The 22,099-nt window shown below is 39.6% G+C and overlaps 1 protein-coding gene across 1 annotated transcript in view; it reads right to left on the reverse strand.

Moving 5' to 3' along the window:
• Positions 1–22,099, reverse strand: part of LOC126416415 (WD40 repeat-containing protein SMU1) — a 104,730-nt gene that overhangs the window by 30,106 nt on the left and 52,525 nt on the right. The window contains exons 6-7 of the mRNA XM_050084133.1: positions 20,062–20,291; positions 5,110–5,333 (exon numbers count right to left, since the gene is read on the reverse strand). Coding sequence (XP_049940090.1) covers positions 5,110–5,333; positions 20,062–20,291 — 454 coding nt within the window. The remainder of the gene's footprint in view (positions 1–5,109; positions 5,334–20,061; positions 20,292–22,099) is intronic.

The following is a 22,099-nucleotide window of genomic DNA, read 5'->3' on the forward strand; positions in this document are numbered from 1 at the left end:
TGGTTGAAAGGGAGGAAAGAGGGGTGAAGGAAAAGGACTGGAGAGGTCTAGGAAAAAGAGGTAAATTTTGGGAAAGTCAACCAGAACTGCGGGTCAGGGGAGAATTACTGGACAGGATGAGAAGGAAAGACTGATTGATGGGGATCGCATCGTATGAGATTTGAAAATCTGAGAGCTTAAAGGTGGAAGACAGGTTAATATGGAAGACAGAGATTACTGCTTAACATCGTGCATGAGTTAATAAGAGTGAAAGGTAAAGTGCACTGTACATAACAGAGTGGGGGGGGGGGGGGGGTGAAAGATGCCAAAAAGAGTGAAGAAAAGGGTAGTTACTGTGAAGAAATGCTGAGACAGAAAACAACCACTGAGGTCACAACTGTCATTCTGTACAGCACATTCTGCAGAAGGATATTGCATGTTCCAGTATACACCCTCTGCTTATGCCCATTCCTCCTAACTGATAATCTGGCAGTAGTCATGCCGATGTAAAAAGAAAAACACTGTTTACATAACATGTGTCCTTTCGCAGGTGGCTCTCCCTTTCATAGTATATGTTTTGCCACTTACAGAGCTTATATAGATGATGATTGGAGGGTGCATAGGGCAAGTCTTACAGTGGGGAATGGTCACAGGGGTAGGAGCCATACGGTACCGATATGAGTGCAGAAGGAGCATAGGGTCCGACAAGAAATGTGGATGTTGGGAAGGTGACGAAAAGCTATTCTAGCTGTGGTGGGCAAGATCTCAGACAGAATGGATCTCATTTCAAGAGCATGATTTTAGGAAGTCATGGACTTGTCAAAGTAGCTGATTAATAAATTCCAGACAGGATAATACTGAGTGACTGGTGGTGTGCTTCTTAAGACGCTTTTTGGAGGGATCAGCAAGTATCAGGATTGAATGTGATGGCCCAGGAAATCTGTTTTGAACTAGGCTGGTGGGGTAATTACGTCCAGTGAAGGCTGAGGTGAGAATGGTGGTGGTATTGCTATAAAGAGTCTGCAGTTGAACAAATATGTTTGCCTCAAACGCCAAGGCCGTATGGGAGGGAACATTTGACATGGAATGGGATAGCAACTGTCAAAATGTAAGTACTGTTGTTGGTTAGTAGGTTTAATGTAGACAGACTGAATGTGTGTAGCTGACCTTCAGTGAGGATGGGATCAGCATGAGATTCAGAATAGGACCATGTGAAATTTAATTGAGAGAAGGTATTCAGAGATTCCAGGAATTTTAACAGGTCAGCTTCACCATGACTCCAGATGACAAAGATAACATCTATGTATCTAAACCAAACCAGGGGCTGAAGACTTATGGATCCCAGGAAAGCCCCCTCCAAGTGGCCCATGAAAATGTTGCCATAGAAGGAGTCATCCTGGTTCCCATGGCCCTACCCCTGAATTGTTTGTACGTCTGGCCACTCAAAGGTGAAGTAGTTGCTGGTACGCATAAAGTTGATTAAGGTGAGGTAAAAGGATGTCATGGGTTCGGAATCAGGTAGGCACTGACTGAGGAAATGTTCAGCAGCACAGACCATGTTGGTGGGGGATGTTTGTATAGAGGGAGGTGGCATCAATGATGACATGCAAAGTGTGTGGTGGAAGTGGGATGGGCACAGATTTCATACAATCTAGGAAGTGGTTGGTATCCTTGATATAGGAGTGATGTATTTGTACTATGGGTTGCAGGTGCTGATCAATTGAGGCAGATTTACATTTGGTGGGTGTTTTGAAGCCAGCAACTATAGGACGTCAGGATGATTGGGTTTGTGGACCTTTCGAAGGAGGTAAAAGGTGAAGGTGCGTGGTTTGGGAGAGATGAGATTTTCTATGGATTGAGGTGTTAGCCCTTGCAAGGTGCCTGTGGTTTTAAGGAGGGACTACTGGTCAGTTTAAATCACAGGGATGGGATCTTGATGGCAGATACTGTATGTAAAGGTACAGTGCACTTAGCTTTTCACTTTTATTAACTCTTGCACAATGTTTAAGCAGTAATCTATGTCTTGCATATTACCCTGTCTTCCACCTTTAATCTTTCAGATTTTAAAACCTCGTCCGATTCAGTCCCCAACTATCAGTCCTTCCTTCACATCCCATCCGGTAAGCCTCCGCTGACCAATGACTCTGGGTGAGTTTCCCAACATCTACCCCTTTTCGTAGACTTCTCCACTCCTTTTCCTTCATACCTCTTCCTTCCCCTTCAACGCTTCTGCCTGAAGGAGCCACTGGCTCCAACAGCCTGCCTAATTACAACCTTCTTTTATGTATGTGTTCTGCTGCCACTTCATAAGTAGATTTTTTATCTATTCAATTATATTATTTTGTCAAAAATTGTTTGTTTTTGTTGTTATATTAACCCATGTGGCCACCATTCCTTCTTATGTAACACTCTTCTCAGTCTTCTTTGTCATCCATCTGATTCAAACTGTTTCTGTTTTCTATCTTATGCGCTAATCTGTTCATTCATTTATCCGTATCACCAATATTAATCAACACTTTGCACCTACATATCTTCTAGTAATGATTTCTGTGCACGTAGATGGGTCCATTTTTATTTGCATACAACAATTATATTGTTATTAAATTAAATTATGAGGTTAAATGGACATGTATATTACATATATACAGCTATTATTAACAATGTACATCTGATAACTGTTACTCCAATTATGCAAATGTATAGCTAAGATTGTTTGACCCAGGGGTGGTCTGATTCTAGACTAAAACTGGTCGTCTCTAATAAAATATACTGACACAGCAGTGTATCGCATAATGCATTCCTTAAAATTCGTTAAAGCTGTGCAATATTTCTTAAAGTTTTTATCTTCTTTCCATGAACTTTAAGCCTTTGTCATTTCCTTTACTGCTTACTCAGTGTACAGATTGAATAACACCAGGGACAGGCTACAACACTGTCTCACTATCTTCTCAACCAACTCTACTTTCATTCCTTCAACTTATAACTGCAGCCTGGTTTCTGTACAAGTTGTAAATAACCTTTCACTTCTGTATTTCATCCCAGCTACCTTCAGAATTTCAATGAGTGTCCATTCAACAATATCAAAGAATTTCTCTATATCTACAAATATTATAAACGTAATCTTGCCTTTCTTCAGTCTACTTACTGAGATAAGTCACAGGGTTGACTGAGATTCAACATTACATTTTAACAAACTCCTTAAATTGTCTTAGAAAGTGAAATCAATGGCATGAACAGTGACACAGTAAAATTAGAAATCCTCTGTTGTGGTGAGATTCTCATATTGAAATGTTAACATCTACCACTAACACCACAAATTTGTTTAATGTTATTACAAAATTGTTTAATGTTGTTAAAGTGTGTGAATTATTTCATCCGTCACGGAAGTATATTTGATACCTTATGCGTCGCAATGCCAGACATGCAATAGCAATCACTGTACCCCAGGAACACAAAAAGTTTCTCTTGTTAATTTACAAATACACAACTTGAAATAACTTAGATCTACAAGTCAACAAATGCTGAAAATCCTGGCCCACCATGTTTTTTTATATAAAGGCATGGTGGTGGTACAGATACACTATCAGACTGTAGTTCACAAGTTTAATAATTACAATATCATTCTTACAATATCATGAAAAGAAAAGTTGCTACTGACCATATAGTGGAGATGCTGATTCACAGATAGGCACAACGAAAAGACTGTCACAAATAAAGCTTTCGTGTGTGAGTTGCATTTGTGTGAGTATGTGGTGTGTGTGTCTGTCATCTATTATACTTACTGGCTGAAAGCTTTATTTGTGACAGTCTTTTTGTTGTGTCTATCTGCAACTCAGAATCTCCACTATATGTTGAGTAGCAACTTTTCTTTTCATAATATTGTTACATTCTATCCTGGATTTGTTTAATTGTTTAATATCAGTCTTAATAATTTAACCAGTATCTTTCTTGGCACTTCACATTGTTGAGTTTTGTAAGTGGAAACTGTGTACAAATTCAGGTTACTATTTCTTACACCCTTAAATCCTGTATGGATATCACCTGAATTATCATCTAGCTATGCCATGCCATTCTCTTGATGGATGACTACTTCTCTCCCACAACTACATCTGTGCTGAAAATCTGAAAGTGCTTATGTAATTTTTGACGTGCTACTAAATTAATGGAAATCGCTCCTTTTCATATGTGATTATACTGAACCATCAATTACAGTACTTAAACACCTCACATAATGTTCATATACATATGTGTTATGATATTAGATGTGCTCAGTACAACTTGGATGACAGTTATCTTTAGAGCAACAGCCTCGCCTTGCAGAAGCAATGTCTCCAACTGCACCAGAAATCATACACAAACAAGATACAGTATACCAGTGTAAATCACTATTCGAAGTAAAAACTGTTTTCATGGTGATGAGCATCATTCATTGGTAATTTACCAAAGTGATATCTTACACCATAACATCTATCGAAATATTAGTGGGTTGTGAGCTGTAGTCCACTTTATGATCTCTCTCAATGAGAACATCATGTCTCACTCAATGAGAACGCATCACGCCAGTTCTAATATCCAGAAATTGATAATGAAATGGCAAATAATGTAACAATGATCAGAACTTCAAGTTTTAATCTCAGGCTGCTTTGATTGTACATATCACATGCATCAATGGAAAAATTCAATTGAGAAAACTGTTTAAATTACGAAGTGACAGAATAATGTGCCAATATTTACCTTCATGGGGCAAAATGTACTTTGAATATATATATATCAACAGCAGAAAATACTAATTCCATCTTTCAGAACTTGCACATTCTTTCTTCTCTCTGACTGGTTGGGAAGGGTGGAAAAAGAAAAATTGGGAGGGGGGCACTGGAAGGGAGATTGCTCAGAGCCTAGATGACAGTGTGTGTGTCCCCCCCCCCCCCCCATTTCCAACCTTACCAATCTCAAGAGAGAACATGCAAGTTTTGAAAGTTGGGATTGATATTTTATATTGTATGCACTTCCATTAGCAGTCCTAGGAATTATTCATCCTAAAGGCAAATACTGGCAAGTCATTCCATCTTCCTGTAAACATAAGACATGCAATGAAGAAGAAAATCACAATAAATTTGAATATTTCCCCACCTGATGGTTGTATCAAAAGATGCACTCAGGACTTGACTGTTATCTCTGGAAAATTGGAGACATGTAACCCCCTTTGAATGAGCTTTCTCGAATCGCCGAAGACATTGCCCAGTCTGCACACGCCATACCTTGATTTTGCCCTGTTGGGATCCTGATACTAACATTTCTGAATCACGGCTGAATGACATACACAGAACTGCTTCTTCCATCATCATGAAATTATCCTGCAATTTAAAAAATAATGAATGTTTTATTCTCTCCTTTTCAATGACAAGTGACTTATTATAAAATCAGAAACAAAATACACAACAATTACTTAAATTTAAAAATAAAGTACATCTCGCCCCTGCTCTTGAGACACACACACACACACTGTGACGTTTGCCTGCTTTATTTCTTCATTGACAGTCCTCGGTGTCAATGTACTGCTTTGTTATACTGGCTGAAAAATAGGGGGTGGAAGATCAACACTGACTACTTTAAGTAATGTAGTCGACAGTTGCACAGTTGTGTTTCATAGTTCTTTACTTCCACTGTTCATCCCCCCCCCCCCAATATACACAACTAGTATGGCCAGTGCACTATTGGTTAACTTTTGATAAGCCTTATTAATAGTTTGCAGGCATACATCAGCATTCTGCTACAATAGTTTACTGTTGAACATCTAAGAGCAGTAAAAATCTGATCACACAGTTCACATTTCTTGCAGAATAACATGGTACATACTGAACAGATACTGTCACTGTTTTAACACATGGCCCAATTGTGTTACACTTATTTCATGGATGCATTGTTGTTGATCTAACCAATATGGGTTTCTCGTTGAAAATAGGCCATGGACTGACTGTCTCGGGACCAAAAATCGGGCCCTTATACATCCTCACAATACTAGGCACTGAAACTATACATTGTTCAATATGTAATTTACAGAAATTAAAATTGAAACTCATTCAATTAACAGCATATATCGAAAAATTGGTTCTTTTTAACAGTTTCTTCTCGCACGAGAGTTAGGCTGAATTATTTGTTTAAATGATGAAATTAACAGATATAGTTACGCAAACAATACTTTGGACAAAACTGGTCATTACTTTGGAATTAATTAAGAGCTGGCTTTGCTAACGTGTTTTCGAATAGAGCCAAATAAATACTTTAAGGATGCTATCAGTTGGTCCTCCAAATGTTTATAATTAGTACAGAATTTATATTTGTCAACAATGGAATTTAAGTTACGAAACAATTACTGATTTCACCCTATAATAAAAGACATTAACTAGTAATAGTCAAAATAAATTAAAAATCAATTACATACATAAAATCAAGCACAAAAGTAGAGCTGGTGTTATATTCTTTAACACTGAGGGCCAACTTTTCTCTTTTATGAAAATGCAGATTATACTCACATATGTTAATGTTAATCAGTCAGACATGGAAAAATGAATTTTAAAGAGGCAGATGGCAAAACAAGAGGGTAAGTAAAAATATCCCAGCTTGCTTTGTCACAACACACAATACTTCACTGTAATCTAATTAATCGCCTTATAATGAAAATGGTGAAGTTGTCATAAATTGGGCAGAAGACAATAACTTATGATGCAAAGGATAAATAAACATTTAACTGTCTACACCCAGAGCACCACAGGATAAAAAAATGGTTCAAATGGCTCTAAGCACTAGGGGACTTAACATCTGAGGTCATCAGTCCCCTAGAACTTAGAACTACTTAAACCTAACTAACCTAAGGACATCACACACATCCATGCCCGAGGCAGGATTCGAGCCTGCGACTGTAGCAGTCGCATGGTTCCGGACTGAAGTGCCTAGAACCGCTCGGCCACCGTGGCCGGCACAGGATAAAATTCATACAAGATACATCAGGTGTCAACATATACCACTCAATAAGTACACTAACGAACAACCTGAGTTCTCAAGAACTTTCTCTGTGCCTGAAATTTGTGCTGCTCTTAAAACTCTTAAACACAGAAAGGCAATGGGAAGTGATAGAATCCATCTTGAATTTCTTTTGCATTGTTGGAACTATGCAAAAAGACATTATATCTGGTCCAACCTCACAAAAAATAAAGCAATAAAAAATCACAGCAATATTCAAACCTGGCAAGCCATCAGTCCAGCCAAAGAACTATCACCCAATCATACTATTTATAAGTTCCTTGAAAGAATTCTACAAAACTGGAGTAGTACAGTGATTTTTCAGAAACTTCCTGTTGAAGCTGGATTCTGGCCAGGATGTAGCTGCACTGATCAAGTTTTATCATTAAAACATTTACTGAAACAGGATACCAAATGAAACATATGACACAGTTTGGAGGTATGGCCTGTTTAATAAATTATTACAGTTTATTCCAAACAGATGGACAACAAAAGTAACTGACAGCATGTTAGCTGGAAGGACATTTACTGTAACCACAGGAAAAGACAGTAACTGTGCAAAAGTACTGAATAATGGCTCACCATAGGGATCCATCCTCATTCCTCGCCTGTTTAATTTATATATAGCTGGTATTCTTCCAACTCAGTCCCGGAAGTTCGGCTGTATGGACAACTGGACAACAGCTAGCCAACACAAAACATTCAAAACAACTGAAGATATCCTAACTTCTGATCTAGATATCTTAAGCCGTAACTGGATGTTACAACCAAACTCATAAAAAACAAAGTTGCACATTTTCATCTGTCCAACAGACTGCCCCTTGATGTCTATTTTGAGGGAAGCAAACTTCATCATAATACACTTCCAAGCCACAAGACACCTGAGGACTAGCAAGGGGATAACGACTGAGATGATAAAGTGAGGAGATGACATACTATTAGTCAGCAAAACAAAGTTTATTAACAAGATCTGCAGGACAAAAAAACTACCCAAATGATGCAAGAATGTAGTGACTCTGGCAATAAAAAATTGGCTAAGTGCAAGTAGGACTTAATTATGTATGTAGATAGTTCATCCATATCTGGAACTGAGAATCTCAATGATTTTTGCCTGTTATTGATATCAATACTGGCGAGATATCAGTCTCAGATATTCCAAGAATATATCAAAAGCTCTACAGTAGTTCCTCAAACTAGATCAGACACACAAAAAGAAGTGAGGCAGGGACTTCAGTTCATACATGCAGGGAGGGATGAATTCATGCAGGGCAAAGAGGAAATTTGAGCTGGATACAATGTGTTACATATTCCAAGAAATATCCTTATAGTGTTATTATTCATTGTAGTGCTATTATTTATTAATGTAAAAATCATAGTAACTGTATTACAAATTTTTGACATGTCTCCTGTATGCAAACCAAATGGATTGCAAATGTACGTCATGAGATGAATAAAACACAATTCACTTAAGGGGAGTTACAACGGAAATTCTTTTTTTCACATTTTTGGATTTTTATCTCACTATAAAATTTGCAATTTTCCAAATAAAATGATATATCTATATATAGAGGGAAACATTCCACGTGGGAAAAATATATCTAAAAACAAAGAAGATGTGACTTACCAAACGAAAGCGCTGGCATGTTGATAGACACACAAACAAACACAAACACACACACAAAATTCTAGCTTTCGCAACCAACGGCTGCTTCAAAAGGAAATAGGGAAGGAGAGGGAAAGACGAAAGGATGTGGGTTTTAAGGGAGAGGGTAAGGAGTCATTCCAATCCCGGGAGTGGAAAGACTTCCCTTAGGGGGAAAAAAGGACAGGTATACACTCGCATACACACACATATCCATCCGCACATACACAGACACAAGCAGACATTTGTAAATGCAAAGAGTTTGGGCAGAGATGTCAGTCGAGGTGGAAGTACATAGGCAAAGATGTTGTTGAATGACAGGTGAGGTATGAGCGGCGGCAACTTGAAATTAGCGGAGGTTGAGGCCTAGCGGGTAACGAGAAGAGAGGATATACTGAAGGGCAAGTTCCCATTTCCGGAGTTCTGACAGGTTGTGGTAGTGGGAAGTATCCAGATAACCCGGATAGTGTAACACTGTGCCAAGATGTGCTGGTCGTGCACCAAGGCATGTTTAGCCACAGGGTGATCCTCATTACCAACAAACACTGTCTGCCTGTGTCCATTCATGCGAATGGACAGTTTGTTGCTGGTCATTCCCACATAGAAAGCTTCACAGTGTAGGCAGGTCAGTTGGTAAATCACGTGGGTGCTTTCACACGTGGCTCTGCCTTTGATCGTGTACACCTTCCGGGTTACAGGACTGGAGTAGGTGGTGGTGGGAGGGTGCATGGGACAGGTTTTACACCGGGGGGCGGGTACAAGGGTAGGAGCCAGAGGGTAGGGAAGGTGGTTTGGGGATTTCATACATACACACAAAATTCACGTTTTCGCAACAAACTGTTGCCTCATCAGGAAAGAGGGAAGGAGAGGGAAAGACGAAAGGATGTGGGTTTTAAGGGAGAGGGTAAGGAGTCATTCCAATCCCGGGAGCGGAAAGAAGATGAGGCAACAGTTTGTTGCGAAAGCTTGAATTTTGTGTGTATGTTTGTGTTTGTGTGTCTATCGACGTGCCAGCGCTTTCGTTTGGTAAGTCACATCATCTTTGTTTTTAGGTATATATATATATATATATATATATATATATATATATATATATATATATATATATATATATATATATATATCACTTATAAACTCACAAGGGAAGTATTTTATCTTATTTTTTTAAATATAATGTACACCGCTTGAAAATGTTAAAATATTTACTTGTATTAATTCAACATCTAATAAAATCGGTAATTTTTTATATAGAAGGCTGTGGATTGTTGTGTTATAAAGGTTAACTATGTGTTTGTATTGGTAGCACTGTCAAAAGCAGTATCGTATCGTTTCATAGTATAAACACGTGTTGTATGTCAAAGTGTTAACACTTTTCCGAGGAAAAGTGACAATAGATTGGTAAATCTCTCAAAAAGTAAAGTATGACGCCAAAATGAAATGTTTTTAAGAAATGTGGGTTTAATGGTAATAGATTTACGAATAAAGGGAAACACTGTGTTCAACATGTGGCGTGTGAAGTTACAGACAATGAAGTACAGGCAAACTTGAAAGCATCTAGAGAAACACACAATAGTGCTTCAAAGATTAAAATGAAACGTTGTGATACACAGTTTTCTCAAAACTAATGTGATTGATGTAAATGATAGGTTAGGTTATATTCTGATAGATTTACACATCCTAATAAGGGCGTTAGGTGAATGTGTGTGTTCTAAAATATGTGGAGAGTCAATTAGTCTAGCCAGAAAACTTATCATTAATTGTGCCAGTTGTAAATATACTCATTCATTTGAGAATTCTGATAAGTGTAAAGATAATTATTTTGAAGTAAATGTTAGGTGGTTTTATGGATTGAGAGCTATTGGCAAAGGACTCACTGCAGCAGAAACAATGTGTACTGTGATGAATATGCCATGTCCACCTTGTAAAATCGACAAGTATGCAGGATATATTGGAGCTGCTGTGGAATCTGTTGCATGTGAGTCAATGAAGGGTGCTCCAAACAAAGCTGTTGAAATAAATGATGGTATGACTGACATACCAGTAGCTTCTGATGGTACTTGGCAGAACTGAGGCTACAGCTCTAAGAATTCTGTTGCTACGGTCACCAGTGTGAGTACTGGAAAGGTAATAGATTTCCAGATTTTAACCAAACATTGTTATAAGTGTAAATCAGGGAATGAAGAAGGGCATATCTGTGACAGAAATTATGAAGGAACAAATGGTGGTATGGAGACCTTTACAGCTATTGAAATTTTTAGTCGATCCTTGAATAAAAGGGGAGTGTGTTACACTAACTTTTTAGGTGATAGTGACTCAAAAGCATATAACAGTGTAGTAGCCACTCAGCCTTATGGTGAGAAGATTATCACAAAACTGGAATGTGCTGGTCATGTCACAGCAGTATTATGGGATGGCCATTAGAAATAATACTGAGGATTTGTTGAAAATGAAGCAGGCAGTATGGGCTACCTTCTTCCAGACTGTGAACTGACGAAAAACCAGTACACCACTTTTGCCCTCCTGGACCTTATTCATGGTGCAATTACCGCAATACACAGAACTCAAATAGTCCATACAGCCATAAACATTCCATCCCAGCAGCAGTCACGGATATGATAAAACCTACTTACAGAGACCTGGCAAATACTGAATCACTGAAGAAGTGTCTGCATGGTCAGACTCAAAATCCCAGTGAGTCGTTCAATAATCTTATATGGACTCACCTACCTAAAAATGTTTCTGTTGGAATAAAGACACTAAAGTGGGGGGTCAGTATTGCTTTTAATGATGGCTACATTGGTAGGGTGAAAGGGCTACAGCATAACGGAATTAATCCTGGAGCAAACTGCATCAGAGAACTTTAATGGCTGTACAAGGTTTCGGAATCCAGAAAGAAGAAAAGAAGAAAAAAGTTGGAAACAGATCAAGAGGATGATATACAGTATGGTGCAGGGTGCTTCTGAGTGACTAAAAACAAAAAATTAAGCATATATTAAGTGAGTTACAGTCTTTTGAAACTTTAGAAGCCGTTCCTGAAAATTTATATTTTCTGTTGCATTTTTCCCTGACTCTCAAAAACCACTTTGAATAGAGTATTCATATTTTCAGGGAGTAATGACATACATATCCTGAGTCTACTGAACTAAAAGAAGAACATAATGTTATCTATAATTAAAATTCCTTAGGATAACATACAAAAAAGTACATGAAATTTTAACCGTGCAATTAAAAAATTGTGTTTCCGAAAGCAGTGGTTGAAATGCAAATATTGTACTTCAGTAGACTCAGAACATACAAGTTTCATGTCAATGGCTACAATGGTTCCTGAAATACAGGGAAGTCAAGTCACTAAATTTAACATTGTCGGGATAGGGCATTCCAACTCCCCTTAATAAATTATTTTTTATTTACTTGCTAAAAATGACTACAACTTACATTTCATGTTTCCTGCAGTAATATTTTTCTATTATGCTTTTGACAGATGATGAATGCAATGTAAGTAAAAAGGGAAAAACATATTTCCTTCTCATCCTGTCCGGTAAGTCTCCACTGACTTGTGGTTCCGTGTGACTTTTCTGAACCGTAGCCCATTCCTTAAACCTCTCCAGTCCTTTCCTTCACCCCTCTTCCTTCCCCTTCAGCTCTTCTGCCAGAAGAAGGAGCAGTAGGCTTGTAAAAGTTAAATCCTTTAGTGTGTGTCTTACCCTGCCACTGCTTGGTGAGTAGATTTTTTATCTATCCATTTACATTAAAAGTAAATTTTGTGTTATATAATTACAACTAAACAATATTATGAAAAGGAAAGTTGCCACTCTCCATATAGCGGAGATCCTGAGCCGCAGATAGGCACAACAAAAGGACTGTCACCAACAAGCATTTGGCCAGAGAGGCCTTTATCAAAAATAACCACCACACACACACACACACACACACACACACACACACACACACACACACACACACAAACTCAGCAATCTCCGCTATATGGTGAGTGGCAACTTTCCTTTTCATAATATTGTTACATTCCTTCCTGGATTTCCCATTGTTTGGCAATTACAATTTAATAATTTTCAGATTTTTTTCTTTACTTGTACTGTGATACCTTCCTTCTTGCCAAAATTTCACAATTTCAGGTCAACAGGTTTCAATGAGAGTGTTTGCAAATATCAAAATATGTGACCTAAATGGCCGTATCTTTTGATTACACTGACTTAGACATGTACATCTATTATACTGCCAAGAGACCTTGGACATTAATATGTGACATAAATGTCAAATTAATATCAGGCATTCTAGCATATGTAGAGCTCAGCTGAGCAGTTCTGGCTGGTAAAAGAACACGTCTGGGGACAACCAACTGCATCAAACACCTGTGGCATTTATTGGAACAGTTACCTACACATCTTCCAAACACAGTTCTAGCACCCACATTTTCCAGTGGTCTGATTCATGACGAGTGTCATCCTGACAGTTAACGAAGATGAATAGTAGGCCATCTGAATACGGTGCTGTGGGGTGAATTGAATTGTGGGAGTGTCACCAAGGTCGTAATGTGACTGACAGAATGGCCAGGAAAGACTTTTTTGATAAATTAAGCTAACCTATGACTACCAAATGCATTGTTACTCCTGATGATAAGACTAATTTATTAACTGGGCAAATGTGGACTTAATGATTTGGTTGAGCCCTAGAAGACGTGAATAAAAAGTTTTGATTCCTACAAAAATCTGCAATTAAGTGTTTATAATTTATACACTACAATTAGTGTCATACATGTTTATTGCATCAAAAACAATATGCTATGCAAAGTTGCTCTGAATGAAATTATCTCAAAAGTGTTGTCTGAAAACTATACACAATAAAAAAGAAGCAGAAAAATCATTATGTCAATTATGCAATATAGTAAGTTTTAATTTTCGATGAAAATGCAGCACATAATAGATCACAACAGCAAAAATAAAATAAAATAACTAAATTTTTTGATACCTTGGTAACCAAACCCAAAATATATAAGATATCCACCTTATATGGTTTCGCATCACCCTCATACTTTGCATTTTATTTATTTATTTATTTATCAGATTAATCTTTTTCAATACTCTTTCCAATACAGGAAATCACTACATAGGCGGTAAAAGTAAACCAGCATTCTCTATGTAGGTCAGTGCAGCTTGCTGTGGCTCCGATTGTGAACAGGGCAATACAGGTTGTGTATGCACTGTTCTGTCTGGCAACGCGTCTCAGAGTGTCACTATATGGCGAAAAGGGATCTCAGTTCACAAAGTTGCCAACCAAATCAGCATGCAATTTAGCAACCCCATTCAAGCATTTGACCACTATTGTGAGGCACAAAATTTTAAGATCTAGCCCATTGTGGTTTCCAGCAGCCAACGACATCAACTGACGACCACTGCCTACAAGTAACAACTCACAGTAGTCTGAGAAGAATGCAAAACAGCTTCACACTGTCTTTTGGAGACAACAAGGAGGGTTGTGATGACCGAGTCAGTTAGCAACTCTCTCTACATGATCAGTTTGGTCTCTAGGAACCCATTACAAAGAACAATACAAACCTCTTTGTACCGTGACGCATAAAGGTGGGCAAGGGAATATGTTGAATCAAACCTGGGTCAATACTGTCAGATTTCTTCATCAGTGAGTGCATGATTTGTCTGATAACCTGACAATCACTTTACAGGATTGTGTAGGCAGCCAAATACCAAGGCACATCTCACCCTCGCAGTCATATGCATTCAGCAGGGAGATGGGTAAGCCATGTTTTGGGCTAGTATCATATATGGTCATCAGACATCTCTTGCTGCTACAGAGGGTTATTTGATGACTGTGCAATAGTGGGACAGGATCCTCCAAACTACTGTTCAGCCCTGCAGTCAACATTCGAGTGATGTACAGGCACACCAAACCCAGTTGGTGAAATCTTTCTATAGACGGCAGGTACCATCATCTCAGTTAGGATACCTGGGGCCAGTTGAAACTCATAGAACTTCACTGCAGTAGCCTTCCTCACACACTGTGTGACCATAGGTAAGCGACAGTCAATGTAACGGACAGACCCGAGTAGCAATGTCTGGATCACTTTGGTACGATGTGCCAACAAGGATCCAAGGGTGTTGCACTGCATAAAATGGAACAACAAGGTATTCAAAGTTATCCACCAGCTGGTGATTTCAAACCAACTGACTTTGTCCTTTAGTTTTAATTTCACAGTAAGTGTTTTTATATAAGGCTTACTTTTTCATTTTCTTCTCTGGTTGAATTCTACACCCACACACTTTCAGAAATATACAGGTTGTACTTTTTTGTTGAGCTATTTGATATGTTCAAGGACTGGTAACATACTCAAAAACTGCAGCACAAAGATTTCTTTTTGTTACTGATAATTTATCTTGAAACTAACAATGTAAGATCTACACCTGAATCTACAGGGTGAAAAATATTTAAACCGAAAAACCCTGGGAGGTTGTATGGGACATCAAAACAAATATTTTTCCCTAGAGTCATTTTTTCCTATGAGGAGTATTTAAACCGGTAGAGGAAGATTTCTCTGGCAGCAAATTAATTAAACCAACAAACACTTTTCCATGTTTTTATGACCAAGAGACAACACATTAACACAACCCAATTTCAATTGCAGTATATTTTCAAACATGCCTCCATTGACACGTACACAAATGTTACACTGTCGGATCATGTTCTGTCTGACACGGGCAAAAACCCCAGGAGTATCCTGAATTGTTACTGCTACTGCTACTATCCGGGCAGCCAGATCCTCTTCTGATGCAACAGAAGTTGCGTAAACAAGGTTGCGCATCTCTCCCCCTCACACAAAGTCCAGAGGGAACATATCTGGGTATCGAGCAGGCCATGTCACAGGACCACACCTGCCAATCCACGGTCCAGGAATCGACACACACGGCGACTGAAATGTGCCAGTGCCCCGTCATGTTGGAACCACATGCGTTGTCTTGTAGGGAGCGAATTGTGCATGTTGAGGACTCCATAACGCCCGAACGTTGCTTCATCGGTAAGCAACACAGAGGATGGAAATGTAGGATGCATTTCACACTGTTCCAGGTACCACTGCGAAAACTATGCTCTGGGTGGATAATCAACTGGTTCCAGGTTGTGGACACACTGTAAGTGAAATGGATGTAACAATTGCTCTCGAACGATTATTCTTAAATTCGTCTGATTCGTCCCCATGTTACGTGCAATTGCACGAGTGCTGATTGAAGGATCCCGCTCCACATGCTGCATGACAGCTTCCTCAAATTTCAGCGTTCTTACCGTGCGATGGCGTCCCTGTCCAGGCAATCCACTAAATGACCCGGTCTCACACAGACGTTGGGACACAGCAGCAAAGGTGTATGATGCAGGATACAGTGATTAGGATATTATTGTTGATAAACCCACTGTGCAGCTCATCCGCTGTGGTGCACTACATAGTACGCACCAACCATATCAATGTACTCAACTCCAGGTGTATCGCCCCATTAGTAAACAGAGACAATGCACTACTACACTGGTGGACAGCAGGTGCCTACAACTCAAGATCGTAATACGGCCTCTAACAACTGAAGAGCGTAATATGACCTCCACCGGTTTAAATAATCCTCATAGGAAAAAATGACATTAGGGAAAAATATTTCTTTCGATATACCCTACAACCTCCCAGAGTTTGTCGGTTTAAATACTTTTCACTCTGTATATTACACAAACCATCTTGTGCTGTAGAGCAAAGGGTACTTCTAGAACCAATATTTTTCCCTCTCCTTTCTTGCTCCATTTGCAAATGGCGAACAGAAGGAATGACTGTTGATAAATCTCTGTTTCAGCTCCAATTACTCTGATTTTTTCATCACTGTCATTTTACAAGACTAATGCTATAGGAAGTAACATGAGGCTCTACTCTCTTGAAAGACACACTCTTGTAATTTCAGCAGTAAACCTCTCTGTGAAACACATCTTCTCTCTTACAGCATACGTTACTGGAGTTTGTTGAGCATCTTCGTAAGCTTCCTGTGCATGGTGAAAAATCCTGTGATTACATGTGTCAACTTCGTTGGCTCTTCTCTCTGTCTTATTAATCCAGCCTGATAAGAGCCCAGCCTTGTAAAGCTCCTCCTGTCTCTGGTTTACTTTAGATTAATTTTTGCGGCTATCAGAATCATGTATGGGGGCTTTACATAGAGAACATACTTTGTTATAAAATAAACCTGACCACGTGACTAATACGAACACGTCTCTTATACTTCTCCAATATTAAAGTTATCCAGCTGAAAATGAAAAATGTCACTTGAATTAATAACAGTACAAGTCAAACTACTATATTTTATTGCCCCTTTACCCTGCAACCAACTTCCCCAACAATGCCAAACTCATCTACCAGCCTTTTGTTAACAATTAAGCTCATTTTATGTTCACTCTGAAGTAACCATTGCTAAGTTGCATTTCCACATTAAATAAATAGGTAAGCACTGATCATGGCAGTGTCACAGGCTTGCAAGCATGCTCACACAGGGTACCGAAACACTTGCAGCAACCAATGACTTAACCTTGTCGGAAACCTGTAATCATTTCAAAACAGCTTGTCAAATCGCACTGAAGCTGTTGACACTATCTTAATGGTAGGTGCAGCGGCAGCTGCTGTGTAAGAGCATAGGAGCATGTGAACACCCTAACTTTCAACATCTAGCAGAGTTATTGGTTATTTTTCTTTGAATGATGTTAAACATGACAGAGATGCTGCAATCTGAAAATCTTAAATCTACCACACTACTGCTTCTCAAGACTCCGTGAAACTTGGCAACAGGGTCACGAGCACACCTTCAGTTGTGCATGTTTCAAGGAGCTTTTGTGAATGCACAACTCGTGTGATATATTGCCAATTAGATCAGTCACCAGTATATGTTAAAGTTGTGCTAACAGTAAACCTATTTTGTGGGTTTCTGAAAGAGTTCTACTATAGTAAGTTATGAATTTTATCATACAGCATCCATCTGAGGCACTGACAAGGGAAACTCCCCGCCACACCCCCCTCAAATTTTGTGATAAGAGGCCCAGTGGACAGGATGTCAAAACCTGATCACAGATCAAGCATGAAAACAGGAATGTGTACTGAACTGTAAACAAAAAAAGCAAAATAAACGCAGTGAGCGGTCCAAGGAAAAGAAGTGCAATCTAGAGCAAGCTGAAAGAGTGATAGCGTCGTGGTTAAGTGGTCACAGAGTTGGACTACCAAGCAGGAGACTTGTGATCAAATCCCCCAGTGCCATTTTTTTTACCACTGTTCTTTGCATTCAAATGTGTGTCTGTGTCATGGTATAATGTCCGTTTGCAAAAGCGAGGTGTAAGGAAGTGACCTATAATGACAGTACATTCTGCACAACTATTGTATTAGCAGCCAAAAGGAAGTGGCTTTCACATGGGAACTGCAAACGTCTGATGACAAAGCAACAAGTTGACCGAATCCTCCACTGGTAATCACATCTGGTGTGTCAAATGGTTCAAATGGCTCTGAGCACTATGGGACTTAACATCTATGGTCATCAGTCCCCTAGAACTTAGAACTACTTAAACCTAACTAACCTAAGGACAGCACACAACACCCAGTCATCACGAGGCAGAGAAAATCCCTGACCCCGCCGGAAATCGAACCCGGGGACCCGGGCGCAGGAAGCGAGAACGCTACCGCACATCTGGTGTGTCACACACGGCATTAGTGACAGTACGTGTGTCATATGATAGGTACCTCTTACCGACGCAACTAATTTGTACGCCTGGTAAGTGAATGAGATATGCCTCCTTGTCCGATTTAGGAGTTCATATGAATGTGAATGCGATCACCCCCAAGCAAATGATGAAAATATAATAGGTTGTCACATAAGCTACAAAAATTGTTTCACAATCAGACAGTTTCTCTGAGCTCTGTCAAAACATATGTTTTTAACGTTTTTGAAGATGTGTTCCATTTTGGAAGTTCTGGCTCCTGAATTCCATTGTTGTAACATAGTTCACACCCGTTTATTTGTTGTTTTCATTTCTGTGAGATGTCTATGTCGGGTCTCACCTGCTATCACTAGTCATCACATTTTCTTGTGACTCGTATTCTGTACCAATGAATAGTACGTATTCTGTATCAACGAACAGTATCACGGCTGCCAAGACTACAGAAAGAGAATGGACAGTTCATAATGTTGTGAGGGGGGGGGAGGGGGGGGGGGGGGGGAAAGGAGAGAGAAAGAAACCACACACATGGTACGAAAGAGTTTTGAACACTCCTTGTCCGCTTTACAGTACAACACCGTGACCACTTAGCTGCGACGCCACGCCTCTTAATGTGCGCTTAATATTGCACTTGTTAAGCTTGAGCCCTTCACTTTTTTGACGGGCTATTCACTGGGCAATTTTACCACTAAATCTGAAGGGGATGCAATGGGGAGTTTGCTCTGTGAGAATCATAGGGGCCCAACACACATCACCGTATATTGTGAGCTTATAAGATTTATTCATGCTGCTGAAATCTGTTGATCTTATGGTGGGTCAGGTTTATCTTTGCTGTAGGCCCACATTTTGTATATGAAAACTCAAGAAATGCTGTCTCACTGGTTTCTGTGATATTCATTTAAATGTGGGATTGACAGTGTGTGCTTTAGGTCCTTATGGATGTCAGTGTCTAATTTGTATTTTAGTCAAGTGATCATGTTGGTATACATTAATATTTGAATTTAATCATTTCCACAAGTAGCACTTTGCGTTTGGATTTGGAGTTCAAGTCTCAGTCCAGCACACAGCTTTAATCTGCCAAGAAGTTGCATATCAGCGTACACTATGATGCTGAGAACAGATCCTTTGATTGAGAGAGTGACGAAATCAAATAAGGTTGTCTACCAACAAACATTTAACAAGGAAGTGTACAGTTAGCACAAGTTGTTGTGTGGGTGCAGTGTAAGAATATCAGATTTTTCAGGCTGGAAGTAAATTCGTGAACTAATACATCTCTTAAGAATCTTGTACATTAGTCTGAAAAAATGGAAAAATGTGAAAAACTCCCACTTACACAAAAATGCGAAACGGAGAATTGTGAAAGCTTAAATATTATTTCAGTATTGCCTTAAACTGTACTTAATTATGTACAAATAACAAAATTCCACAAAAACAATTCTTTCATTTGTCAGTTAAGTTACACATCTTAATAACTGTTACACAGCAGATGCTGTTAATTTCACACACTCAAATTTTTCTGAATCTAAAAATTTGTGAACACCCAGAATGTATACTCGTGAGCCACCACTGGGTAGATGACACTGCAAATCCTAAAAACCATTCTGAGGAATTGTAATTAAAATGGATTAAGCACATGAAAAAAGAAATAAAACTTCATGAAATGTTTCATTAACCTGTGCTTGGTATTTAAGATCTTTTCTTATTTTTCCTGTGGTGAAATTCCAGACCTCAATGAAACCATCCACGGATCCTGTTACGAGGTACTGACCATCAGGTGAAAATCGAGCACACTCTACGTGTGACTTCTGTCCAAATTTTATCTGCTTTGATAGTTGTGTAGGATATTTCTCTTCTTCCTGGTCACGTATAGCGGCCTTACCACGGAACAGATCAATTGTTGTTCCTGAAAAAGAAATTTAAAAAAAAACATTCATTTTATATACGACAAATAAATGAAGCACTTATAAACAAAAACAACTACAAATCAACATTTTTTCCCCACAACAATCAGCCTAGGAGATGTATTACATGAACTGCCATAATAAAAAAAGCCTGATGGGTTGTGGATAGAAATTGCACCCTCAAGTCTTTATAGTTTAAATTTATTATCTGATGATGCTGAATGTTAACAGTTAATCACCTTGTTTTACACTTTTCACTTTCAAAATATTGGTAAAAGAAGGAGAATTAGACTGCTAACAGGTGCAGTGTCGGGAGGCCGTTGGGCAAGGAGGTTGGGAGAGGAGGGGGGATGGAGAGAGGCGGGGGAGAGATAGTGCAAAAAAGGAGAGGAGTGGGGGAAAGATGGGCAGGTGCGTTGACACACAAACAGGGTGGAAGACAAGAATAGAGAAGAGGTGATAGGACAGAGGAGGTGGAAACTGTTGAGTGGAGGGTTGAAGGCCCTGGTGAGACCCTCAGCATATTGGGATACTGGGCAGGGATTTCTTGCCACTGCAGATATGCCATCCCTGGGAGCCCACACTGCACGGCAAGGATTTTTTTGTGTGTGGAAGGGATGGCAGCAGTCAAAATGCAGGTACTGTTGGTGGTTGGTGGGTTTATTGTGGGCAGAAGTGTGGAGGGAGGCATCAGAGAGGAGGAGAGCAATGTCCAGGAACGTGGCATAGTGGGTTGAGGAGGACTAGTTGATGCAGATGGGGGAGAAGAGGTTATGAAAGAATGATGATAAGGCTTCTTGGCCATGAGTCCAGATCATGACAATATCATCAATGAATCTGAGCCAGACTAGGGGTTTGGCATTTTGGAAGGCTAGGGAAGTCTCCTCTACATGGCCCATAAAAAGGTTGGCTTGGAAGGGTGTCATGTGGGTGCCCATGGCTGTGCCATGGATTTGTTCATGTGCATTCCCTTCAAAGCAGTTGTGAGTTGGGATAAAGTTAGTAAGGTGTATAAGGGATGAGGCAGTGGGTTAGGAGTCTGAAGAACATTGGGAAAGTTAGTGTTCAGTAGCAGTAAGACCATGGGAATGAGGGGTGTTGGGGTATAGAGAGGTGGAATCAACAGCAACAAGTAGGGATCCAGGATTTTAAGGGGTGGAGATGATGGAGAGTCAGTGAAGGAAGTGGTTGGTGTATGTGACATGTGAGGCTAGATTACGGACAATTGGTTGGTGGTGTTGATCAATGAAGGCCGATTTCCTTTCAGTGGGGACACAATAACCAGCACAATTAAGCACCCAAGATTGTTGAGTTTGTGGACTTTGGGGAGCATGTAGAAGATAGGTGTGCAAGGTGTCATAGGGGTGAGGAGGGAAATAGATTCAGGGGAGAGGTTCTGGGAAGGGCCTAAGGTTTTAAGCAGGGATTGGAGTTTATGCTGGACTTCTGGAATGGGATCACACTGGCAGAGTTTAGAAGGTGGAATCAGATAATTGCCAGAGGCTTTGTGCCAGTAGTCACTGTGATTCATAAGAACAGTGCTGCGAGTAGGATAACTATGTCAGGATTTGTTTTGAGGTTGTGTATGGCTGTCCTTTCTCCTGCTGAAAGGTTGGTGTTCTGGGAAAGGAACCTGGGCAATGATGGTTAGGCCAAGCTGGAGGTAAGAAATTCCCAGAAGGTAACCAGTGGATGGTTAGGTGGGAGGGGGGAGTGAATCATGCTTGGATGATGGTGTGAACTGGGAGAGGCAGGGTTCAATGTTGGGATCAGGTTGGCTTTGGTTGGATTGGGGGGGGGGGGTGTAGTG

The sequence above is a fragment of the Schistocerca serialis genome, chromosome 8 (assembly GCF_023864345.2).
Source record: "Schistocerca serialis cubense isolate TAMUIC-IGC-003099 chromosome 8, iqSchSeri2.2, whole genome shotgun sequence".
Lineage (NCBI taxonomy): Eukaryota > Metazoa > Arthropoda > Insecta > Orthoptera > Acrididae > Schistocerca > Schistocerca serialis.